Source organism: Phoxinus phoxinus, assembly GCF_949152265.1.
Source record: "Phoxinus phoxinus genome assembly, chromosome: 19".
Classification (NCBI taxonomy): domain Eukaryota; kingdom Metazoa; phylum Chordata; class Actinopteri; order Cypriniformes; family Leuciscidae; genus Phoxinus; species Phoxinus phoxinus.
This window is the reverse complement of record NC_136894.1, coordinates 9358972-9386303: the sequence shown is the minus strand read 5'-3', so window position 1 is coordinate 9386303 and position 27332 is coordinate 9358972. Positions and strand designations below refer to the sequence as shown.

At 37.6% G+C, this 27332-nt stretch overlaps 2 protein-coding genes across 6 annotated transcripts; one reads left to right on the top strand and one right to left on the bottom strand.

The window, feature by feature from the left end:
• Positions 1-729: 729 nt before the first annotated feature.
• Positions 730-15097, bottom strand: LOC306986544 (Y+L amino acid transporter 2). 2 transcript variants are annotated; one of them, XM_079589859.1, is made up of 10 exons: positions 14795-15097; positions 11836-12420; positions 9800-9925; positions 9120-9264; positions 8664-8787; positions 5510-5613; positions 5331-5427; positions 5063-5212; positions 3595-3778; positions 730-2542 (listed from the first exon to the last, which is right to left on the bottom strand). In XM_079589859.1, exons 2-10 carry the CDS (start codon positions 12269-12271, stop codon positions 2445-2447), a joined length of 1464 nt encoding a protein of 487 aa, XP_079445985.1. In that variant the 5' UTR covers positions 12272-12420; positions 14795-15097; the 3' UTR covers positions 730-2444. The 2 variants fall into 2 exon arrangements, with proteins under 2 accessions (XP_079445985.1, XP_079445986.1); XM_079589860.1 differs by having other exon boundaries at positions 14727-14806.
• Positions 14041-26123, top strand: stmn2b (stathmin 2b). Of its 4 annotated transcripts, none has more exons than XM_079589863.1 (6): positions 14061-14372; positions 17943-18058; positions 23080-23175; positions 23532-23707; positions 23830-24021; positions 24974-26123. In XM_079589863.1, exons 2-6 carry the CDS (start codon positions 18040-18042, stop codon positions 25031-25033), a joined length of 543 nt encoding a protein of 180 aa, XP_079445989.1. In that variant the 5' UTR covers positions 14061-14372; positions 17943-18039; the 3' UTR covers positions 25034-26123. The 4 variants fall into 4 exon arrangements, with proteins under 4 accessions (XP_079445990.1, XP_079445989.1, XP_079445987.1 ...); XM_079589861.1 differs by lacking the exon at positions 17943-18058 and adding an exon at positions 14747-14903 and having other exon boundaries at positions 14219-14372; XM_079589864.1 differs by lacking the exon at positions 17943-18058 and having other exon boundaries at positions 14041-14372.
• The last annotated feature ends 1209 nt before the right edge of the window (positions 26124-27332 follow it).

Genomic DNA, 27332 nt, shown 5'->3' with positions numbered 1-27332 from the left:
AGCCTGAGATCATACTTCAGTAAAATAGATCAGTTCGCTTCAAATAGGCAACTAATTAAAGACACTCCATTTAAAAAAAACTATAAATCAATGATTACAGTAAGTGAAATATTGAAAACAGAAACATTAACCCATTAATCCAAATCCACTAATTCAATCCGATTTACAGTCATTCAAAACGGTTTATTTCTTCTGATAATCACATGATACTGAAGGAATGAAGTAGTTGTAGTCCTATGACGCCCTCTGGTGGTTTTCTCCAATACATCACCACCATAGGCTGATGTAGGTACAGATGTCCATTGCTACGCAGTTTCTAAGGTGTTCAGGAGGTTTTTTAAGTGTGTTGCTATACAGTTGTTCAGGAGGTTTTTAAGTGTGTTGCTGCTATACAGTTGCGGGGGGGGGGGGGGGGGGGGTGAGTCTAATTGCCCAAGTGATTTTTTAATTTTCAAATTACTTCGAATATCATCACCTTCCTAAAATAATTGCCATAAGTCCATAAATATGTCTAAGTGTCTTTTACAATGTAAATTATACGTCTAACCCATAGACAGTATATAAGAGGTCTAACCGCGTAGAAAAGTAACAACACTTCTGTTGAAAAAGTCACATGGTTTGAGGTTTCAGCGTGTCACCCTGTATCACGAATTTACTGGAGAAGTTATATGCCAAAAACATGTAACCCTAAGTATGAGTGATGCTTGTCCTATGAATAAAAATCAAGGAAACCGACCAAAGGTTTATTTTTGAGTTATGTTTAGTCATTTAGTGTGTACAATTCTACATCTATGCAATAAATAAAATAAACCAATGAACAGTAGCCTACCGGTACTACAAAGTCTCACATGAACATAAAAACAAAATGGAATGTAATGAAAGCACATTCAGAACAGCATAGGTTTATAACATCGACACCCAAAAGGCTATATGTGGAATATTTGATTGTTCTTCACAAAATATTTATCATATGTTCATATAAATCACAACTGTTTAAGGCACATATTATATAACCATACAGTACTTAAGACAATCAACATTTAAATATGTCGTTTTGGTGACTAACAAACAACCCTTTAAAAAACAATGCGAGTTTGTGGGTCAAAATTATATGTAATGAATAACACCAGGGCAGGACATATTCTGGACAGATTCAAATATGACTTTGGTCACTGTACCGGACAGAAGGATAAACTGTTAAATGGTAAAAAAAAAAAAAAGAAAAAAAAAAAATCAGCTTTAAGACATTAAATACCCACTACCAGTAGGCCACCAAGAACATCTTAAGGCTTCATAATGGCTGGTAAACCTGTAAATAATTCTTTGGTTTATTATTCTAAAAAGGTCCAACTAATGAGGAACTGATGGACTCGTCTAGAAATTCTTAAAAACGTCACCTCTGACCTGCAGTTTTTAAAGTGGTGTCTGTGCGTGTTAATAAACATACAAAATAAAACTATTTAGAAACATCTGAATTTGAGATTGACCAAAACTGGCGAAGACTGCACTCAAATGCTGCTGTTTTATATGGCCTTGTACGGTAAACCAAACACATTTCTGCACACAATGACAGTTCTCCCATAAAACAGTGCTTTTCACAACATTTATGCAAATACAGACTGTACCTTCACATTATTTTTGGGGCCAAAGAAAATAATCGATCATAAAAACAGACAAAAGGGAAAGCCGCCAAAAATAAATGCCAATCACAGAGAAAAAAATAAACAACTACATTTATCTGGTCTGGAGTAAATGACAAAACATTTGGACTAAAAGGACACACTTGATATGAGAAGGAAATCTTTGTATACAATTATAAAGTTTAAAATTTCCCATTAGGGGAAATTAGTTACATTTTACTAACCATCTTTAGAAGTCATTTTCCCAACCGGAGCTACTTATATAAAAAGGATACGGCTTTTAAGTCTAGAGTACCAATAAAACAATCCTTCATCTCAGTAAATAAAATTCATTATCTAACAAATCTTGAATCTCTCTACCGATTTCTGTTAACAGGCCTAACAAAAGTCGATCATCTAGGGAGCCTCATATGCGTAAAACTGATGTGATGAACAAGAGGAAGCTCATAAAAAGGAGAAACAATCTATACGCTTAAGAATAAAAAAGGCGGTGAATCTTATTTCAAGAAAACACCATATTATGGTCACATTGACAACAGTCTTTAACGGAATGGTCCACTGGACTGAACTCGTACTGCCCACAGCGTTTAAACACAGTCACAGTGTGTGTATTTGTCTATGTTCAGGTCAGTTGTTTACCCAGAGAAATATTTCAATCTAATCTCCATCTACATCCGTTGCTCTATCCCATGCACGCTCAGACTGGAAGGTGCAGACATGCGGTTCTGGCTTGAATTTTGGCTTATTTTCAAAGAAGTCTGGGTAATCCAGCTTTATTGCTTTAGCTTCCTTTAGAGCCGGTGTTTATTCTTTTTTGTGATCCTCGGGCGGATTGTCCAGGTCCAAACCGGGATCTGCCACGCAGCAATAACACAGCTTCTGTGTTTGCAATGAAAGTGTATCTGAAAAAAAGAAAAAGTTCAAAGAACATTATATAAAAATCATCCAGAATATTAAATAAATCTCTGCACAAAAAAAGTGTTTATTTTAAAGGCATCCCAGATCAAGTCAGAGGACTATGTTTGTTCGGAGCATTTTGTTTTGAAAATGAGGCACAATGTAATGGCAAGTTCGCAAAGAAACTTGTTGAAAGAGGAAGTCGTCAGAACCATACTGGATCTGACAGCAGCGTAACATTCCAACCCGGAAGTCAATTATTCCATAATGCTTTGTCTGTAAATGACGGTTTTATATGGATAATTTTTTTCAAAACACGCAATAGTGAGTGGGCGTTGATACGGTTTCCTATGCAATGACATTAGCCAATAATAACAGTGGCCGTTTACTGAAAAGCCTTAAAATTAGATAATTTCAGACAAATATTAACTATATTGTCTAAAGGAAATGTGAGCAATGTTTGCCCGTGGAAATTTTAATACCATAAGATACACAGTTACATGATTCCTAAGGTGTTCTGAGTTGTTGCTAGATTGTTGCCTGTTGTTTACAGGCTCAAGCAAAAGAACCCACACCAAAGTCTCTGAGTCTATGGCATTCTAATAAGTCTGTATTAAGCACATTAACTGAGGTTTATTACTCAATACAACAGCCTCATGAATGCTGTAATGTAAAGTGTGACCAAAAAAATGAATCGAAAATGACTGGCATGCCATTTTTCTCTGTAATGCACATGGAGGAAGGCGGGTGAAAACACTACAGTCATTGTTCATAGTAAAACGATTTGCAGTACATACGGACCATTATATGGTCAAAACACTCCTATTTCATAAGAGCACATAAATCTTGGGTTCAAATTCATTATACAACACCACATGTATGCATTTATGCAACAAAACCCCCTAGAAGGCAAACTGAACCTGGTTGTAACATATACAGTACATGCATTAGGGTGCCACTCAAAAATGTTTTTATATTTTCCATCCTCTCACCTCTGAACTAATAGAAATGAGACAAGAGAATCGAGAGGTTCTTGCGTGTTTGTGTGCTCACTCACCGAGCATGTGTCCCAGAAAGGCGGGTCTGGAGCTGGGCGGGAGGTAGATGCATATGTAATACACAGGAGCTCCGGAGAGCGCGACAGTGATTCCCACCAGAGAGTTTACGGTGTCACTGTAGAGCGGTACAACCACCAGAAACACGCTGCACAGACAGTACACTATAGGGAAGAACAGACTCAGCTACATGGAAACAAAAACACACAGAGTCAATTAAGCACATCATAAACCAGGGCAATAAATAAATAAACATGTCAACAGTGTAGCAAGTATTAAATATATGACATAAGCTATTATCAAAGTATTTTAAGGCATCATAAATGTGCTCCTGATGCATGGACCGCCCACACCCCGTTAGCTGAACGATTCAGCCATCTGATGCATATGGCACTAAAAACTGCAAACATTTTCGCAATGGCAAAAGTCTAAATCTGATTGGCTGACTTCTACAGGTCTTCCGGGAGTCTTCTTCCGATGAGCTTTAATGGCCTGACAGGAAACAAAGCCGTTTTAAAATTCTAATATTGCAGCTATGAATGTTTGGTTAAATTGTTATAAGCCATGAACTGGATCAGCCAGCTACAAGGTGAATCAAAACATTACAAACTTTGATTTGAAGCAAAAACTTCTTTGAAAATCAGACAAAAACACACATTTACAAGACTGTGTACTAAACGGCTTAAGACCTACAATCTTGTGAATAACAACTAAATTGTTAATTATGAAATAAAAATTACTGATTAAGAACTTAATTTAATTGATTCAACGATGTTGAATATACATGGCGCGATTTGTGTTTAGATTCTCTGATTGGTGGAGATTTCATGGAATCATGGATAATGTAGTTTTTCACTAGGAATTCCACACCAAATGGAAATGGAAGTTTAAATAACCCTGGCTGGTGGCTTCAACAAAAGCATATACCACTGATAAACAAACTCGAAGCTCAGAGTAGGTCTGTCTTTCAAGTGTGTTAACGTTGAAGTCGGCATGAAACGAAAATTGCAATACTCTTTTTTCCCCCTATATATTGTGATATATTTCCAAAACGGATTCCTAAACAAGAAAAAAATGTAAGGAGGGACTTGATTTTGTCCATCAGATATTGATTGATCTTTGTGGTTTGCTTTTGCTGTGATCTCATGAGTGACAGGTTGTCCCGCCCTCACGCAAAAAAACACATCATCAAAAAAAGAGATGTCGTTGCAAGTGGGAGGGGGAAGTTATTTTGAGGGCATTTAAATATTTTATAATACTTCACTATCGTAACCTGACTATTGCACTCTATTGAAATCAACTGAGTTAAGGCTCTCCCTTACATGTGGAGCACTGCTTGCGTACATTGTGTTACTGCAGATGTAGACAAGTCAGAATCAGTAACTTATAATGGTAAGGATTGGTTAGGACTACATAGGTAGAGGGAAGCTAGGTAGATCAGTAGGTTTTGGAACAGAGCTGTTGACTTACCTTAACAGGTCGGGGCATGTCAGGTGCTTTAATACGCAGGTAGATCTGACTGCCTATGGAAAGGCCGATGAACAGCCAATAGTTAAAACTGAAGTAATTAATAAGCTGGAACACGTCTTTCACACAGAGGAATATGAGTGACATGCCACCCTGTAGGGGGAGGGAGAAAAGCAGGTTAAATGGAAAAAAAGCTATTCTGTTTTGTTGTAGAATGCAGATATTCTGGATTTTCTAAATAGTACAGGCTTGTCTGAGCCTGACAGCTCACATTAAACAGCAGGGCTGGAATTGGTGTGTAGCGCTTGACATGAATCATGCAGAGGACATTGGGTAAATGACCCTCACGTGAGCCAACAAAGAATAACCTAGAAGAAAAAAAGAAGTTGGCACAGAAACTAAATTCCTGGCACTAGGCATCGACTCAAAAGACTATTACCAAATTTTTACCTGGAGGCAGCAATGATAGAGGAGTTTAAGCCTCCATAACAGGAGATGGCCACAGATATAGGGATGAGCCAGCTAGCATATCCCAGCACATAGTCAGCAAACGTCTGTATAAGATACAAAAGTGTTCATTAATAATAATTTAATAAATGTAATAAAGTAGTAATAAATGGCTGACATTCTATACTAGTTTGTCTAAATAAGACAAAATCAGCAGATCTAAATCCTAGAGAATTAAGGCATCGCAACATTATAATGTAAAGAATGAAAATTGGATATTCATTTTGAGATTTGCTAAAGATTACATTTAACAGTTTTATTAAATTATTCGTGTTTTTAAAGATTAACTTTGAGTGGGAGATGATGGCAGAGGTGATCTAAATGTAAAAATAAGAGGAAATGAGCATGAACAATTGAACTGCAAATGAACTGCAACTTATCAAACAGGTTTCGGTTCACTGATATTACCGCCTACGGCAACACAATTTGGCAAAACGTGTGATTAAATTACTAAAATACAAAGTAATAATAATATTATTATTATTGTTTTGTATTATTGTTACCAAATACAAGTATTAAATAAATACTATTGCAACATTTCACTATACATTTTTTTTTAAATAATTATATTGCTATAATAATATTTTTTTTATTTAATAATTTTTTATAATTTTATAATAATAATAATAAAATATTTTATTTATTTACAGTACAACTGTAAAATTACAATACTATAATCTTCTTATAATCTTAAAGGTGCAATAGGTGATCTGGGCAATAGGTGATCTGGGAAATGCTAACTTTAGCCTACTAGCATTGAAAGCATATGATCCCACCCTCCCTGCAAATCGGTGTCCAAAGCCACGCCTCCTCCAAAACACATGAACGCTCACATACCAAGTTATTGGATTACATCATATGTCATTCGCCAGTGAAAAAACTTTACAATACAGTGATTGGAGAAACAGAAGCGCTTGCTTGCATACATACGTATGTGATTGTGGAATGACTCCAGTTCAGAAGTTTACACACAGCGCGTTGATCCCGGGAAATTGCCGCGAAATTGCCAGAGTGCCTTCTGTGTGAACGCAAACACGTCCCGGGATTGATGCCGGGATCGATCCCGGGTTGGGGACCTAGTAACATTGCCGGGATCACTCCCGGAACGCGCCCTGTGTGAACAAAAGCCAGGATCAATGCCGTAAGGGGTGTGTCGTAGTGATGACGCACGTGCCATCGCGCGACTCTGTTGCTCTAAGAAGATAGTTTGTGTTCGTCATCAACAAAGAAAGAACGAAAAAATTTAGCAAACTGGAACGAAGCAGAGACCAGGAGCTCCTTACTATCCGCACTGAAGCTGAGATCGTTCACCAGCTTTGTGGAACGGTACGCGATGCGTTAGTGTACATGTTTTCGACGCCTACGTTACACGTCTCATTCTGACGTCACGTGTCTTTACGGGATCTTACCGGGATGAGTGTGAACACCCTCACAGATCCCGGAAAATCACTGGCAGTGGGAATGAACCAAACGTACGCACAGCGTACGTGAACGCGCTAATGACGTATGATGTCTGCGTGAACAGGCTGCGCAGTGGCATGCAAACACACATTGACAGACAGGGAAAGTTGAAAGTTGACTGAGGAGACTTTCAACCAGCATAACAAAACATGTTTCTGTAGAGAGAAACATCGATCAAAACGATTTGATCATATTACTCCGGTACTGTCGTCCCTCCACTGGTTGCCTGTTGCTTTCAGAATACAGTTCAAGATTCTATTATTTGTTTTTAAATCTTTAAATGGATTAGCACGGTCTTATTTAGCAGATTTGCTGACTATGCACACCCCAGTCAGAGCACTTAGGTCAAATGACCAGCAACTTCTAGACTGTCCTAGATCTAGACTGAGAACCAGAGGAGACAGAGCATTTTCTGTTGCAGGACCTAAGCTATGGAATGCTCTTCCCCTTAATATTAAGGAAGCTAGCTCTATTGAGTCATTTAAATCGCTTTTAAAGACTCATCTTTTTGATAAATCTTTTAATACAATACGAGCTGTGACGTTGTGATGTTTGATTGTAAAAATGTTTACATGTGTTTTTAACTATTACTGTTATTATTGGGAAATCTTGCCTATGTAACTTTTCTTTGATTAATTAGTATGTTTTATGTTTGGTAGGAATTTCTGTATAGCACTTTGTGGCAGTAATGACTGCTTGGAAATGTGCTTTATAAATAAATTTGACCTTTGTAGAGAATCACCTATTGCACCTTTAATTTCTTCATTTTCAACCATCATGTTAAACCATCATGCTTTATTTTGCCTCTCTGAAAACACTGGATTGTGAGCTGCCCGCATGTAAACAAACAGTGCTGTGCTTCACTTTGAAATACGCACTATTAAATTGCAGCCTTTGCAGCTAGATAATAGCACTAAGTCATTTCACACATTTTTTTATTAATCGTGCAGCCATATTCCCGCCCTAAATGCACACCATTGGTTGAGCTAATGTTGTGTCTTGAGATGCTCAAACAAACAGAAATGAGCACTGAAGAAAACTATGAGCTTAAACATCTGCTCTCTGGGCTGTTTTTAAAACACTTTGCACTTTTCAAATGCAAAAGTAAAAATGAAAGACATTTTTGATAGAACCTTTTTTGGTCTGAATACTTGGACAACTTTTGCTATTTTGTTAACAAACAGAGAACATGTGTTTTTTGGAAGAACTTACTGTTCTCTGCGTATTAAAATTGGAAAGGATACAGCAGAAACAAAACAATGTATTAAACACAGCAAACTGTATGTGGGGCACAAATGATGGATTTAAAAACTTTCCACAGAGCAGCACACTAGCATAATTACAGGCAGCAGAGTGTCTGTGGCTGTGGACTAATGTCATCGAGAATCTCCAGAGAGAGGACGCTGCCTCAAGCTGCTCTCCTTAACTAGATCAGTGTAACAGGAGATGAAAACATGATCAAATCTGGAGCAAATAAACTAAACAGACGCTGTCAATTAACTTGCATGTGACATCCAGGATCATGTGGGTTAAAAAATTGTTTTTGCTGCAGAAGCTTGAGATATTAAGTTGTGATGATAAAAGACCAAGTAGCTTTTTTTTATATCATGTTCGGCGCCAAGAAAGTTTTACTCACCACAGCCACAGCTTCACTTTGTAGCAATGTATTCATGTCCAGCACTGCATAATAGGCAATATTAGTCAGGATGTAGATTACTGTGACAATGGGCATGGAGATCGCTATTGCCAATGGCAGGTTTCTGTAGCAGAGAAAATGAGTTCTTACATATTTGAACTTTCTACTTGATTTGCAACAAAACTGCTGGACATTCATTCAAGCTGAAGTGTGTAGTTTCTGTGCCATAAGGGATGGCAAAAATAATGACTGTTTTCAAGTAGGTTTTCCAAACACGCATCCATGTCTTTTGGTCAGTAAAACAGAAAATCCTGCCCCAAACTCATGCCATTGGTTGAGCCAATTTTTCGGTGTATATGAGAAATTATAATTGAGTCTTACTAACTCACAATGAGTGGAACATATAATTGTAGGAGATAATCTTTATATGAAGTGAAATGTCATGAATATTCATACCTCTCTGGGTTTTTAATCTCCTCTGTGATGAAGTTCAGGGTGTCCCAGCCTGAGTAAGAGTACAGAGCGGCGTACAGAGCCAGAGCCATGTTTCCTGGATCCAGTTTAGAGTTCTCAAAGGAATCCCTGAAGTTATTTGTTTTTCCTGTGGCAGAGCAATGCAAATAGTGTCAAATATCCGAAACAAACAGTAATGACTCAAAATACACGTATGTAGCCTAATGCTCACCAAGGCTGCATTTATTTGATCAAAATTATTCCTGTGATGGCAAAGCTGACTTTTCAGAGCGATTACTCCAGTCTTTAGGTCACAAGATCCTTCAGAAATCATTATAATATTTGGTTCTCAAGAAACATTTCTTATTGTTATTAATGTTGAAAACAGGTGTGCTGCCTAATAGTTGTGCTAGACACAGATGCATTTTCTCACGATTCTAAACTCAAAAGAATAGCATGTTTTTGAAAAAGAAATCTTATTTAACTTGATAAATGTATTTACTGTCAAGTTTGATCAATTGAACGTGTCCTTAGTCCTATTCGGATGGGCTACGTCCTGTGGTAAAATTACATTATTCCATCTACCCTTGTAAAGTTAATCCCACCCGAATAGGGCTTCATATTTATATGAATACAAATATTGATTTCTTTCCCAAAAAAACCCAGTGTCAGTATGATCACACCTTGGGCCAGCACAACCATTCCAGCGATGATAATGACTATGAGAGCCAGAACTTTAGCCACAGTAGAGATGACCTGAAGAATGGCCCCCCACTTCACCTTCAAGGAGTTCACAATGGTCAGAAGACCTGCAGAGGAAAGAGAGATAGGCATGTCCATATAAATGCTTAACAATTTAAACAGTGAAACTGCTGGTTGCAACTGTTTTTAAACTGCCCTTTGCGACAGGTATTTCTCAGTGTCACTTTTGATCAATTGAGTAACAGTTAATGTTTAGCAATTACTGTATTTCCTTGTTGATCAAGATGAATGTCAAATTTCCAATGTGTCAAAAGTTCCCATTTAAAGGGTTAGTTCACCCAAAAATGAAAACTAACCCTTCAAGTATTTTGGTTCACTGACAGGTTTGTCCAGGGCTATAAACTTAAGCTGTGTGTGAGTTTATTCAGGACAGAGGAAACCATCGGCCCCTGTGGTTTTACTGACTGGTAATTCAAGTTCCTCCGTTCATTAGATACTGCAGTAAACACTAGGAACTTCTGGCATCTAATTTCCACAACAAAGTCCTACAGTAATTCACTCATTGACAACCGTCTCTGGCTCTGAAATGTTATTGCTACTGAACTGCAGATGCCACTGTGATACCCAGGAGATTAACTGAAGCATTTGTGTACCTGTTTTAATCTCAGTCCAAACGCCACCTCATTCTGATGAAATTGTACAGATCAAGCCCAAATAAAGTTGTCACAAAAAAGGAAAATAAACTCTGTAGAATAGAATTACACTTATGTAAGCCTGTAGCTTTGTGGTTTAGGCCGACTGTTTGTCAAGTACTTCAGTGAGTGGACTTTGCCGCAGTAAGTAGCAAAACATGCCACAGGTGACAAATACCCAAGAACTCCCTTGAACTCAAACACACTGCACATGGTCTCAATCTGGGATCACCAATTAATTCTTAAAGGTTTCATGGAAGTCTTGGCAGGGTTACAGGGAAAGTATTTGTGTGGCATGAATAAAAATGGCAACCGACACCGACAGGAATGGAGAGAGCAGCCTGGCAGCCGCAGTGGAATTAACAGCTGAACTAACAGAAAACATGCTTCAAGATTTGCAGAGACATTACTCACTCCATTTAGATAAAATGGAGAGACAAAGTACAAGTTTATGCAAAAAAGAATGAGCATGTCCTTTAGCCAAATGACAATTATGACATAATTTATCCACACTCATGTTGATGCAATGGAGACTCACCTGTTGGATTGTGTAATTTTAACTTGTTAATATTAAAATCACACAATTCAACAGTCCACAAAAGTAAATTTGCACTTTCTGATAAAGGAAAAAACAGGATCCCTGAGTTAACTCACTGGAAGTGACATTCACATTGTTTTCGTTGCAATTTCTTTTTTCAATTCAACTTTGTTATGCGTTTTTGTCATTTTTATTAGATTTTTTATATAAAAAATATTTCAAATTAGCTTTAATTTACTTTTATTTGCGTTTTAGTTTTAGTCATTTTAGTACTTAAACTTATTTTATTTCAGTTAGTTGCCAAGGAATTATTTCTAACTTTCTTTAAGTTTTTAAATATATATATTTTTTTTTTTCTTTTCTTTTTTTTTCTTCTTTCAATTACCGGTAATCAAAACCATAATAGTTTCAGTTTTCGTTTTAATTAAGAATATTAACACTGATTCAGAGATGTTGTGTATATTACGAAGTCAGTATATTCCAATATATGCATTTTATATTTTGCATGAAAATAAATAAAGGGACTGCAAGGCAACCATACAAACTAAAAGAATGACCTAAATAAAAGTATGCAGATCATAACTACGCTCTGCTACAAAACTTTATTTTGGACATGTTGACAGGAAACGCTCTTTTCAGAGAGATCTCACACACACTGAGCTGTGTGAACAGTAAACATTAGAAAGCTGGCCTTTATTGTGCCACTATTTACACTGTTTAAAGTGCTGTTACATTTGTCTTTATCAAAGCAATCTCTCCATGCATGCTTGAGGAGAGGAGCACTTACCTATAATGAGAGCTGCAATGAGCCGTACTGCATCATTTGGAGCCGAGCAGGTGGGGAAGAATGGTTTCACTAAGTAATTAGCAAAAGTAAGAGCAATGACCGCCTGGCAGGCCGGTTCCACGATCATCAGCGAGGTCCACAGACGGATAAAGGCCAGGAAGCCCCCAAAGGTCTCCAGGATGTAGGCATAACTGGCTCCTGACTTGCGAATGGTGGTGCCCAGCTCGGCGTAGCACAGGGCACCAAAAACAGAGAAGATTCCTCCAATAACCCAAATCACCAGCGATAGACCGTAGGATCCTGTTTTCTCAAGAACACCAACGGGGGAAATGAAGATGCCCGAGCCAATCATGTTCCCGACGATGAGGCAAACGCCATGCAGTAACGAGATCTCTTGCTTCAGACGCATGGAGCTGGTGGAGCCGGAATCCCCCATGATGAACTCAATTCAGAAGGGAAGACTAAACTCAAGAGGAAAGGGTACTACAAAAATAAGGAATGTGATGTTGGACCACACAAGGGTCTGATCACCTCAAGCCTGGAGTATCAGCCGAATCTCATCGCACTTTTCTTTCCGCATCAAACCTAGAGGGTGATAAATGAGATAAAACTCAGTTACCGGTAATGCTAAATACAACTACTGTGGTAGACTGTTGACAACACAAAACATTTTCGACTCATTCAACACTCAACAAATACTACTAGCTTAATCTCTCCAACACCAATTTTAACACACCCTCTTAGAGAACTAGTTCTTTAATCGAGGTCAAGTAGTTTCGCTCATAACCTGCTGCACAGGACATTATGTACCGACCGCAGTGGTATCAGTAGGGAACCAGAGAAAAGTGAGAGCGAAAACCATACAATGCTTGGGTGGGTGTGGCCATCGACAACAACGTGCAGAGCTAACTGTTTTTAAGAGATAAATCAACTAGAGATAATGTCTTTCATTTGACACGAAAACTACATGGGAACATGCTCATTTGAAGAGTATGTTATGCATCAAATATGAAAGAATTCAACTCGTAAAAGTCACATATCAATCCGATTTAATTTAGGATTTTATTCAAATTTAAACATTGATCAGCAGACATAAACAGAAGCTCAACAGAACCTCTTTCACTCAAGAACAAACCTCGTTGATTTTTTGAGGAAGCTCAAACGCGCTGCGTAACACGAGAATGAACTTCGTTGTTTCTCGCACATCAAGCATGCTTGAGCTTCTCATTTTTTGGAGAACTATCCCTTTAAATGACCATTTATTAGACGGGCTCACTGCAAAGCCATGGAGAGTGAAGTCCAGCCCCCTCTCTCTGGATGTATAGAGAGCCTAAGTCCCGCCCCTCCGCTTCCGGCTCATGGGACCTTATTTCGGAAAAAATATGTATGGAAGTCAATGGCGAGAGATAACTTATCTTTTTATTCCGTCTGAACTGTCCCCTGAACTACACATATGATGTTTGTCAATTTAAAAGGTAAATATGAAAGTCAAGAAAGTCGCAGTTTGTCATAAAACAGAAGAGTAACGTTTAGTTGTATGTGAAAATCGCTCGATGAACTACATCTCTCGTCTCGCACTATGTAGCCTACGTCACAAGATCCGTTGCTCGTATGTGTGTATTCTGGCTCAAAACACGAGTCAGGCATGACGGCGTAACGTTAGGATTATAATGTAAGACTATAGAAAAAATGACAGACGTTAGCTTCAGTAAAGTTAGCTTCATTCATTGAGAGAAAAGGTATGACGTCGCATGTGTGCCTTCTGGGTTTGTAGTCTTTGTAATTACGTATTTTCACAGTCTTATACCTCAACAGTTTTACATCAAACTGCGACTTTCTTGACTTTAAAATGTATCTTTTAAATTGACAAACATCATATGTGTAATTCAGGGCACAATTCAAACGAGATCAAAATATTTGTTGTCTCTCGCCATTGACTACCATACAATATTTTTCCGAAATAAGGTCCCATGGTGGTCGACCGGAAGGGGAGGGACTTAGGCTCTCTATTTTGGGCATAATGGGTGGAGCTAGAAGGTCCAACCACACCCTTACCAACCCACAACTCTAAACCTTTCACCCATTAGATCCACAGAGGTGGAGCTGGACTAGGTCAAACTTAACCCATGACAGGAGGAACTGGATGTCATTTGGCTCTGCAAGGAGCACCACTTGTTTTATTATGCTTCACAATAAATGACAAACAGGAACAAAATGTGCATGTCACAGCTGTTCTGAATTATACATAGCCTACAGGAGTACTACAACAGCTTTGATGCATGTAACGTTACACCTTTTCTAGACTATTAATTAAAAGGTGATTAAGAACAAGAAAGTGATGTCAACATGATCTTACATAGGCAGGCTACTTGCGCTTAAATACATCCGGACGACCTACTAACATCGTGTTGCTGCCTGTAAAAACAAAACCATTTCCTCAGTGATACGTGACTTATGCATAATTTTACCTGGGTTTAAATGATCAATTCGCGCCAACACAAAACGGCTTCCTTCAATTTATAACAGCATACAAAACGGTAAGCATTACAAAAAAATCTTTATCTGCAGTCGTTTTATGAGCGCTTCACCCCATTTGGCCGTTAAAACACGTCTCTTTATCAAGTCATCTACATAACTTAGTTCCTTTCTTTCCCGGACGAGCGACACGTTAGAGGAAGTTACAACACGTTGTTCAGGTTTAGTCTTAAAACGATTTCCCGTCAAACGTCATAATTTCAATGTTACTTGACCGCTGAGGTAATAATACGTTGTCCCCCATAAACGACAAAGAAAACATCTCTCCCATCCACATCTGCTCTGTTAGCTAGTGTAGTATTAGCTGTCTCACACACACACAAACACACACGGCTCTGCAACACTACAGCACTCACACTGCTAACACTACTAGCAGATGATGTGGATGGAGAGTTGGAGTGTGAAGCTACTCATCAGACCTCACCTGTTCTCACTGAAGAAAGCGTGGACCATGTGCGTGGATGTCTGAGCGGACGTGTCGTGGAGCTGTGAGAGGAGGAGGAGGAGACTCATGACATCGTTCAGCAGTTTTGGTAATACTACAGCTTTACACTAAAACATTAGGCCATCCTCCGAGTCCTCCTTCTTCTCCGTCTCCTCCTTCATCTCCTGCGCTGTTTACTGCTTTATCCTCATGGGACCATGGAATAGACTTGCATCCTCCGTAGTGACATTATATTTAGCAAATTTCTCTGCCATCATACGTGTCACAGACTGGATGTCCTGTAGGCTAAAGAGCACCTTCAGGGTTTTTCAGAGATAACAAATGTTTGGAGCTTTCGCCATAAAAACAACTTCTCCTTAGTCTTTAATGATGACTGACATTAGTTTAATGATCAAATGTAGCACTCTTATGAAAATATGATAATATTTTGTAATTATCATTTAAATCTGACTAATTTCCAAATAGTTTTTTAACATTTTTTAAGGAAAATGTTATGGGGTTTCTTCAAATAAGGCTTTCTGTTACAAAACAGGGAAATTGTAGCTTTTGAAAAACATTGATTTCATACATGTCCACTGTGAGGACAGCAGGACTATGTTTATCAGGCATTTTGGGAGACACAAGTGAAGGAAATAATTATATATCAATACTCCTATGAAATATTAGATATTATTATGAAAATGTTGCCAATTATTACTCCCATTATTACACTTCTTTTTTCATTACGTGTTGCCCCAAGAACACATTAATATTCATGTTAGATACAGTCTACTCTATATACATTGTGTTGAACAGGATTACCAAATTATGGCCATTATGGTATATCAATTCATTCCGTTATAGTTTGATAACATGGTTTTGCACATCTAATTTCATGCAATTTTCTTTTTTAAATAACTGAGATGGTGTTCACATACAGAGGACATATTTTTTATGTTTTCCCCCTTCCCATTTTTTTCATATGCTCTAAACAATTAAATGACATGAAAAAATACAAAATTCAAAAAACTTTTTTTTATCTGGAAGAGTGTTTGTGTTAGATAAAGCAAGGGTTATTGCACATTTTACTTTAGTTTTTTTGGGTGTTCTATATTTGAACAAGCAAGCATGAAGTATGAGATCTTATAATCTCACAATCTCTAAGTTGAAATAGTTTTGATAGTTGCAAATATTGTAATTTAGCTGTCATAAATTAATCAGGCTATATAAATTATTATTCAGCTTTAGCAGTAATAAAGCAAAGCCAGTGCAATATAGTGTGACATTTTTTCCTGAAGGCAATCAGTTTTAAAAGAGATTTGTGTAGGATTTATGTATTCAGAGCTGTCGCCTCTTTCACTGCTTATTGGTTTTGTGAGTACAGTGCATTCTTGACCATTGCTGGAAACATAATAGATCCCCAGTTTGACTCAGTTCTCTTTTAGTTAATGCATAACCATGAATTTTAATTAAACTCTCACATTTACAATAATCCTCTCACTGTTCTTAAAATGAATTTTCCTACTGACCGTATCTGAAAACTATGCAGTCTTTGCAGAAGTGTCACTCAAGCATAACTAAAACTCATTTTAAATTCATCAAGAACATTATTTTGATTAATGAATGACTTCAGATATATGGTTCATTGCATATGTGCTTTTAATGTTTAGGTAATTCAACATAGCCAGCAGCTTTAAGATTAGTACTGCCCTGATAGATCAATTTGCCATCTGAACATACAGCTTGTCTTAAGAGATTTATCAAGTTTAAATTTGGCTATAAACTACTCCTTTTTCCTTAATTAAGGATCTATTGCTACCTAGTGGTTGAAAATGATAATGCACGTCTTGGTCGTGAATGTTTAGGCGTGACCCTGAGCTGACATGTCTGATAGATAGTAGCCTGGCTATCGGATCCATAAAGAATATAGGCTTAAGCAATGAAAAATAACAATGAAAGCATGAAGATATTAATATATTATTATTTAAATCAAGAGACTGCAGGATTGCTTGGCTCTGAAATGGCAATTTGACCAATGGCTTATTTAATGACCATTGTAGACTGTGAGATGCAAGGGTCTCATCTAGTAGCTTTGCAGTCCTTCATTTTCTGCTGGGCAATTTCTAAACCGATTTGTTCAGACAGCAGAACTTTTATTATTTATTGTGCAGACTTCGCTTCCTCCATAATTGATGCTCGCAAGCCATGTGCATTTCTAATGGGAACTGAACTGGACGTGCATGTTGATGTAGTGAAGCATCAGGGCTGAATGTGACTATGAGCATATCTATTATTGCTAGAGAAGTGTTTTATAATTGTGTATATCTTCTATGCACTTATATTTGTATTACACCAAAACTTACTCTGATGTTTATACTATTACTGTCAATACATTTAGTGCTCTTGTTATTTGTTTAATGCTGTCATTTCATAGGTCCTGCCTGGAGTCTGAAAGTAATATAATAATTAATTAATTCATTCATTAAATAAATCAATATTTCTAAACATATTTTGATGTTCTAGAGTCACTGTAATAATTTAAAGAAGGGAAATAAAATATTTTAGCAATAACTAAATGACAGATATTATCGAGAACAATGTGATGCATAAAGGCACCATGCACATCCCATTGACAGTGCTGGGAGGGGCACTGTGTCCCAGTGCTGCTTTGCCGGTGCTACTGCCATTATATTAATGTAAAATGTATTCTAAAAATACAAGTGCGCAGCATTTCATAATCATGAATAGGCCTACTAACTGTTATGTTATAAGTCGGAGCTTCCATCCGTCAGTGATGACAGAAGACATTACATTACAATCCATACGAGATTACAGTGCTTTACTGTATGAAATGCCATAAATGCAAATTACCAACGTTTCCAGTTGCACACCGTCTTTGATAGTAGGCTATATCATATAAAATGAATAAATCAATGGGCATGAACGGTCTGCACCATTTCTGGGAAAGGGGGGGACTCAATTAGTCACCTTGTAAGCTCCTCGCCGTTGACATACTCCAGTACATTAGAGCGAGCGCGCGACAGCCTTTCACTTAGAGCTGCGCGTGAAGGGACAACAGCAGCCAATCTGATTGAACACACGCACGCTCATAATTCCCGAAGCTGCTCTCGCGCACTCTTCCCCTCAGAGCGCCGTTCTGCTGACTCAGTGCCTTATCAAAGCGAACCGGTTCCTCGCCACCGAAACAGAGCTGAGACGCACCAGTCACCGCAACAACACCAGCCATGGCCAAAACTGCTATCGGTAAGTCAAACCTTCCTTCATTTTGTTCGCCGGTTCATGTCTTTTTGATGCAGGATGCTGAGAGATGCTGTCGCGCGCACAAAAGATCTTGATGCAGGAGAAACAAAAGTCCTTTAGCTAAAAAAAAGAGAAAAGGTTTAAATTACTGTCTGGGTTATTTCTTAGATAAATAAATCTGCTTTCTCTTAACACCCCATGCGGTTTTATTTCAAATATGGCTGTGCGTTTTGGGTGCACCCAGGCTGCCTACTCACCTTTACATAGAAAAATAGGGTACTTTGTAAATAAGAAAAAACATTAAATTGTGTTGATATATAGCACACTTCTTCTAAAATAGCCTATACTGTAACATGTTTTAAAAGCCATAAAAATGATTTTCTTATGGTGACACTGCACCTGCCGGCTCATATCTCCAGCATAATGCAGAAGGACCCCACCCAAGATCCAGCTCTGTGTTTCAGCCTTCAGAAAATCCAATAAAACCTGACAATGCCTGACTCAGAACAGTTCAGAGCTTTGGACATCCTCTTTATACGATATTTCTACCCCTTTTCATTAAATTAGCTAGGTGTGGATGGTATATTTATTGCCAAACAAAGCCGTAATAGTGAAATACGACATGGTAGTTACTGAATTGCAAATTGAATAGGTTATTGCAAACTGTTGTTTTTAACCACGCAGGGATGTTTAGTATACACTGAATTCCTTAATTTTCGGAAATTATCAGAAATAAGACATTAATTCGTTTAATTTTAGTGTTTTGCACTGATTTGGGGACTGGTGGGTTTATCAAAAAACTACACACTGGCATTTTTATATTACCTTTTACATTATTTATAATTGGTAAATAAGAATCTGTGTTCTCACACATTTAATATATTCTTGTGACACAGTCTGCCAGCACATGACATTATTTAACCCCCAAAAAAACCTTCTTGATGATTAAACAAGTTTTTAATGTGTAATTATTGTAGATTTGTATGTGCATCCTTTCGTTCACACCATTACTAGCGGCATATGAGAGGCAGATTGCAGTATCAGATGATTGATGTTTTATATGGAAGTGTGTCAGGGCTGAAGTCGTCTCGCCGGCATGTCTCAGTGCTGTTGTGATTCTGGATTATGTTGTAGGCGGCCAAACTGGGGCATACCATAGACAAGGTGTGAGTCGGCTTTATCGCATCATTTTGAGGCGCCTGCAGGGCAGGGCACTGTTGGACTGAGGGTGAATGTCTCTGTTCTAGCTGTCATGTCACTTGAAATGTAGGAGAGACATCTGTTTTGTGGAATACCAGTAATGCACACTTAATCCTACCATGCAATGCAATTACATGGGGCATTGTCTTAAGGATATTTCATTTCGTTTCACAGAACACACAAGAAATGCCCTGACAAATGCCTGTGGGATTCCTTCCGCTAATGAGAAAGAACATGTCAATCAATATAATCAATACACTTGGAATATTTATAGGGCTTAAAAGAGCCTGCAGAAAGACCTTGGTGTGTTTGTCTGCACCATACACCAGATGAAAATAAGAAAATGAGTCAGAAACCAGCTCTCGTTAAGACTAATTTAAAAGCATGGCTTATTTAATTATACTTTTAATTGCGCATTTTAATTACAGTAGCAATTGGATAATTGGGAACAATATAATTTTTACCTGTCAGAATCGCATATTATTGATAAAAACTGAGCTGCCTGTCTTTGTCTTATCTACTTTAAAGATCTCCTCATGTAACCCCCACCATGCACATTTATCATTTAAGGAGGATATGTGAAAGCAGAATGACTAATACAATCAAGCCCCATTAATCGGTAACCTAACAGGAAGTTCAAACATACTCATTCAGCAATGCTCCGCAGTGGGGTGGGGCCATTGCTTTTTAAAATAAATTATTTTTAGGTTTTAATGTGATAAATGTATTTTAAAGCATACACATATACCATATATATTCCCATATTGCCGTAGTCATTTTACTTAAAAGTTTCAAATGGACTTAAGTCCGTTTTACTGATTAAAATGAAGTGGTTTTAGTGTGAACAGATGTAATGATGATCACTATTGAACATTGAAAGGCATGTGTCCAGCTTCAGTGGACAGAGGATATGTGTGAGAGAGAATGAGAGAGATGGGAGGAGCCATTATTGATTTCCAGGGTGGGCATGCTGATGCATTATCAAACAAACCACACAAAGGACCTTTCGCTTGTCCACTGGGCCGTAGATCCTGATGGTAAATTTTGAGTAATGCTCTTTTTTTTCTACCTGTTACAAATACAGTGCATGGTATCTATCACTGTAATGCATGGAATGATATATCAGACAGGACAAAATAGGCTACAGAAAATTAGAATTACTTCATGTAAAAAAAAAAAAAGTAATATGTAAAAAAACTTTACGGTATAGCCTATACAATTAGTATCATATTATCTTATATAAAGTTATATGTCATACATTTCAACATGCTTATATATATATATATATATATATATATATATATATATATATATATATATATATATAGCAGTGGCAAAAGTGACGTCCAGAGGGGATATCTGTTTTTAACGATCTTACAGGTTTGATTGAACCATCAAAATATGAGGGAAATATTTTATATATTTTAAATATGAAGGAAGAACAAAATACTAAACTTGGTAAAGGTATTTATCTGACAAATTATTTGACAAAAAAAGCCAACAGCTCCACGTTTCATTAGGCTATGCAAAAAATGCATAGAAAAACAAAAATGTTTTCATGCTTTATGGGGACTTTCCAGAGACATAATGCATTATACTCTACAAATTGTATATATAGGATTTCTGATATTATCATCTTTGTGGGGACATTTTGTCCCTATAATGTAAGGTTTACAAAGACCACACACCCACCCACCCACACACACACACACACGTGCGCGTGCGTTGTGTCTTTATGTTTTATGGAGACTTTCCATAGACATAATGATTTTTAAACTGCACAAACTGTATATTTTATCCCCTTACACTTACCCTACCCCTAAACCTACAGAAAACTTTCTGCATTTTAACATTTTCAAAAAACAACACTTAATATGATTTATAAGCAGTTTAATGACCAAAAAATGTCCCAAGGATTTCAGATGTTGCCATCTTTGTGTAGGGTGTACAATGACACACACACACACACACACACACACACACACACACACACGATACAGTTTTTTACCCCATTATGTCAATAATCAATGTCTTTTTTGACCAGTGGCCACAATAGCTACAGCTCAAGCCTATAAGGTGTGGCTTCTGTGTCTACTCTTTTCTAATTACAAACCCTCTGATATTTTCCAACAGAATCTCTAGATTAGCTCACAGTATTGCACACAGGTTCATCCGTCTGTGTGAGATCCTTTTCACCTGCTCACCAGCCGGCTGACCTGAATTACTTGCTTCAGCGAGCTGTCTATCGTCCTTATCTCACTCTGACTAGACAGCAGAAGAGAAATGCTTACCGAGGTCCATTGCCACCCCCTCAATTTACCGGAAGAAATGGTTTGCTCCAGTAATTACTAATTAAAGCCCCCTACACCAAAAGCAACCTGCCTGAGGGCTTTTAATCCTAGCGGGAGTGAACACTGTGATTCTCTCCCCTTCTTCCCTTCCCGGTTTTCTCCATCCTCTGTTTGTGAGGGATTAATAAGCTCGCCAGGGAGCGAGAGGGAGTTGATCAGATTTCTCCATCCTCCTCTGGGCGAAGAGTGAAGAAAGTAGGTTGGTTCTGGAAAACATGATAGCAGCCTGATATCCGGCTGGAGAAACCCAAGCATGCACGGTTTGATAACATCAACACAGCACTGCTGTCAAGACATTGATTTATAACTCAAATGCACTGGCTTTGATAAATGCTGTCTTGTGTGTTCAAGGAAAATCAGATACATTAATATGCCTCATGTAGCATCTGCCATACTGATGTGTTGTATGATTTAGGCCCGTTTGCACTTAAGCATTAAATGCTGAAAAATAAAGTTGTGGGTGAGGAATTATTGCGTTAGGATCAGTGTTGCATCTGGAAATCTGTCTCGCCTCGTGTCTTCTTTGGTCTTGCCGACTCACTCCCCTCACACTCCCTCAGTAGTCGGAGTAAAAATGGATTTTAATAAATAATGTAACGCTGATGGTTGGGCGATGGGGGATGGGTGGATCTTGTGGGGAACATTGTCTTGTAGGAAACCAGAGCATGTGAGGACATACTGCTGGGTTTCCTTAGAAAGCACAAATGTAAACATTGGCAGTACTGTTAAATATGTTTTATGTGGGTTTGACATCGTTTTTTGGAGTCAGGAACCCCCACCCAGAACCCCAACCTAAGGGTGAAACCCTCTACAATGAAAATATCACTTTTTTTTATTTAATTTTTTTACATAATGCAGCATAAAAACTTTAAATAATAAAAACATTATTATATTAATATACAAGGTAAATAATTGGGATATATATAATACATACATTTTAATTTACATATCTAATATAACAATAATAATAGGCTATAATATATTCATTTCTTATATATATTTACATGTGTGTGTATACAAATTAACAAATGAATGTAAGATAATATAAATCTAATATTAATTTGATTTATAATTAAATAATAAATTAATTTAATATTTTAGTTTTATAAAGTCAGTGAACCCCTGAGTGTAGATGTATTATATTCAATAATAGCTTTACCAAACACACACAATCTCACACACACAATATACATTAAACATACATTTAATTTGATTGTATATTTACCGTTTCTCTCTCCCTTCTCTCTCTCTATAGATAGATAGATAGATAGATTCTACATATCTACTGATCTACATATATTTTAACTACTTATCGTGTTAATATATATATTTTCAGACAGTTTACCCCTGGTTGAACACCTCAATGATTTGTGTTATTTTCTGCAACATTGGCGATGCAGTTTCGAATAATCATTCATAAAACAGCGAGAGAGAATCTGGGTCAATAATTTTGTTTGATGTGTCTCTCTTCAGCATACAAAGAGAAGATGAAGGAGCTTTCCCTCGTCTCCCTCATCTGCTCCTGTCTCTACCCAGAGGCTCGCAAGAACCTCATGAGCGAGTTTGAAGGTAGGAAATGAAAATATAATACCAGTAATGGGAAGTTGTGTAGAAGGAATTTACAATAATGTGCTGTGCTTTATAGACCTCATTCTGTTTGATCTTCATAATCTATTGTTTTATTGGCCTGTATGTGTACCAGCAGCACTACACTTTTATTATCTTAACAGCTAATATAGATCAATAAATGTCTGATAAATGTTTAGGATGGCTGTATAACAATATCACACAAGCTCATTTCACGAGCAGAAGGCAGTTTGTGCATTTTATTGCATGGATCCGGATGCTCAAACATGAATATTTGCTGCCAGACATACGGCTTTTTCTAAACAACATCTATTTCACTTTGTGTCTTGCATGCTCAGACATGGAGGTTAAGCCCATTAACAAGCGGGCTTCTGGCCAGGCCTTTGAGGTCATCCTGAAGCCACCCTCTCCCACGGCTGACGGGGGCTACAGCATCACTTCACCTCCTAAAAAGAGGGACATGTCTCTGGAGGACATCCAAAAGAAGCTGGAGGCCGCAGAGGACAGGAGGAGAGTGAGTGACCTATTTATTTTTATAATGTATCTGTACTCTATACATCTGTGTTATGTTTGATTTTTGCCATTTTATTTCTATTATTTTTATCCCTAATGTTTTATTCCTGTTTATTCCTCCAGTCCCAGGAGGCTCAAGTCCTGAGGGCTCTGGCTGAGAAACGTGATCACGAGCGGGACGTCCTGGTGAAAGCCATGGAGGAGAACAGCAACTTCAGCAGGATGGCAGAGGAGAAACTCATCATGAAGATGGAGCAGCTCAAGGAGAACCGTGAGGCCCACCTTGCAGACATGCTGGAACGGCTGCATAAGAAGGTCAGGACTTTTATTATAACTTACACAACCGTTCAAACTTTTAGGATCAGAACGATTTCTTTATGTTTTTGAAAGAAGTCACATATGCTCACCAAGGCTGCATTTATTTAAACAAAAATACTACACTAACAATTATTACAATTTAAAATAAATTAAAATTTTTATTAATAAATAAATATTAAACGGTTGCCTAATTTAATATATTTTTTAAATGTAATATATTCCTGTGATCAAAGCTGAATTTTCAGCATCATTCCTCCAGTCTTCAGTGTCACGTGATCCTTCAGAAAGCATTCTAATATACTGATTTGGGGCTCAAGAAACATGTCTTATTAATAGCAATGTTGAAAACAGTTGTGCTGCTTGTGGAAACTGTCTTTACTGTCACTTCGATCAGTTTAATGCATCCACTACTGACCCTAAACAGTAGTGTAATTGTGCTTTTAGCTATTTCTTATATTTAGGTTTAGTAATTTGAATAATAAAAACGCATTAAAAAGTATTAAATGTATAATTTGTCCAAAAGTCCCATATCTTGAAACTTTTTGAGGAGTTTCATGCTGCAACTGTGAATAGTGATCTGATTTGTGCGATTTTTACAGGACATAAGATAGCAAACAATCCTTAGACTTACATTGAAGTAGGAGCCAGAGTCATATAGAGACTAGAAAATCATAGAGACTTGAATGTGGGCTCTTTTGATTGGGGCTATTGTAAACAACCACCCAAAACACCCTAGAAATACAGCCAACCACACACGAGCATCATGGCATTCTCTGTCACAAGAGGGCACTACAGTACAATAAAAGAGTACTTCAGTACAGTAAAAGAGTACTCCAAAAGGCATTTTAAAAACAAGAATGGTATTTTCTTCATTTTCATCAACATTATATCAACTTTAGGCTATAAACTGCTGATAAATGTCCTGTGTTATTTCTCTATGTGCTTTCAGGAGAGGCATGCTCAGGTGGTGCGCAGAAACAAAGCGCTGATGGATGAGTTGACAGCATGAGCACATCTCTCTACACCCACCGTCCCATCACCCCACCCCCTCTCCCCATACCTGCGACCTCCCGTCCCCAGAGAGACCCCCTCTCCCCCTGCCGCCGCAGCCCTGTGTAGAAAAGAGCCTCTGGCACCCCACCCCCCTGCCCCGCCCCGCCCAGGCCAAAAGAATCGCCCCCCTCACCAACAGCATCCTCCCTGATATAGTCCATAAGACAAAAGGAACATCATTAGTCCAGAATAAGAAAAAAAATGTTTTTGATCAATTCGAAACCAGTAAAAGTGGGTGTGGTTTTTTGTAAATACTTCCTATTTGTTTTATATGAGACGACGAAAAGCATTGCGGTGTGCCATTTTATAAGTTTATCTCTCTGTATTCTTATCTTTAAGTGGATGTACCTGTTTCCTCTCTCTCTCAGATCTACTACAGTTTCTCTTGTACCAGGCTTCTGTGTTTGTGAGTTTGCTGGCTAGCTGACATTTGCAACGTCTCCTCTAAACCCAATGATCATGTTAGTGTCTCTATGTCCATGTGGAGAGAGTAAAAACTGCCACAGTAGCATACAGTACACACAGCTCTTACCGGTCACTAACATAGCATTTACAATAATCTCTAGCTCTTTCTTTATACATTCATCTGGTATATAGTCACAAAACACAGACACACACACACACACACACTTATATGGACCCGGTCAGCATGATTTAGTAAAAAATTACATGTTGCTCAAGAGGAGCTGCGGTTTGAGCCACACTGAAATCATGTGACGTATCTTGACCCGTGTTTGACCATAGTCTGGGTTGCAGAAGTTAACCTTGAGAATCACGTGAACTGAAGTTCTCCTAATCTAATTCTTGAAAGATTTTCAGGTTGATATCTGGTAATAAAATGGACATTGCAAGATGATGATGTGTGTAAGTGTGTGTGTGTCAAGAGCAGTGTGGGTAGACGGTGTTATAATGTGCCATAGCTATTGCTTTAATGTCACAAACCTACCCACCCTCATATTTCTCTTCCAGCTGTGTGTTTTATTCCCTTCACATGTAACTTTGGGAGCAAGCTGTGGTGAATAAAGGCTTGGGTTTCTTGGAATGACAATATCTGTCTTTGGGTCCGTTTTTATTTCACACAACATACATTAACATAAACACAAAATTCGATGTCAAAATTAACAACTATGTTGTAGGCAGGGCACAAAAACGTGATTAACGTAATTCGAAAAATAACAATGTGTAATACCCTAGTTTTCCAACAGGCGGCGATAAGTCATTTATCTCGCATACCATACTTCTCTAGCTATTGCATTATAGTGTGGGAAAATTCTTTATGCAAAAATACTTACCGTATATTATCGACTAAATTTGCTTTCAAACTGTGCAGTATGCAAAATAGTTTTTTTTTATTATGTATCTTAAGTGCAATGTGTTTGACTTGACCTTCCACTTGATGAAGCTGGATGAAGTAAACAAGAGGTAGGCTAATAGTAATAGTAATAGCCTATATCAGTCGCTATTAAATATTAAAATGTTTCTTTACTCATTTTAAACGGATTTCCCAATATCGATATTTTACCTCAAATGTGAATAAACATTATACACAAGTGATAACAGTTAGCTCACGTGACAAAATTTGTAATGTGGCAATGTTGTTGTTGTCGCATCCCAGCTAACAGGGGAAGTTCTACCTTTTGACCAGGTTCTCAACGTTAACGGTTTTCCAGTAGCTAACATTAATATAATTTTTTTTCAAAATTCTCTGGGCTTTAATAATGTTCTCAAAAAAACACACAAGAAAAAAAATAATTTTAACATCCTTTATGGAATATTTTTTCTCCCCTGAAACGTTTTAGTTTTCAGAACTTAATGTGAACGTTAGCTAAACGTTCTTAGAATGTTTTTGCTTGGATAGGCTACTACTTTAAACATTTATCATCGAATAAATACTTATTCATATAACATTCAAAAAGGTCTATAGTTAGTACAGTTAGTATTCCATTTCAAACATGGTTATAGTACAGTAGTAGTATAGTATAATAGTGCATGGGTTACTGTATTCTGCACAGCACAGCGTACAGTAGGCTACTGCCTAATATTTCTTAAAACATCGTTTATGAATCAGTATTCAATAAACCAATATAAGCGTAAATATGCAATAGGCTACATTGTCATTTCTTGACCTAATTCTGTATAATTCAGCGAGTGGCATACTAATCTTGGACATACAATAATTTTGCAACCAATTTTGAGTAAAAAAACAAAAACTGTTGGTAATTCAATCAAATAATGAGTCGAGAATGTAAAATAGC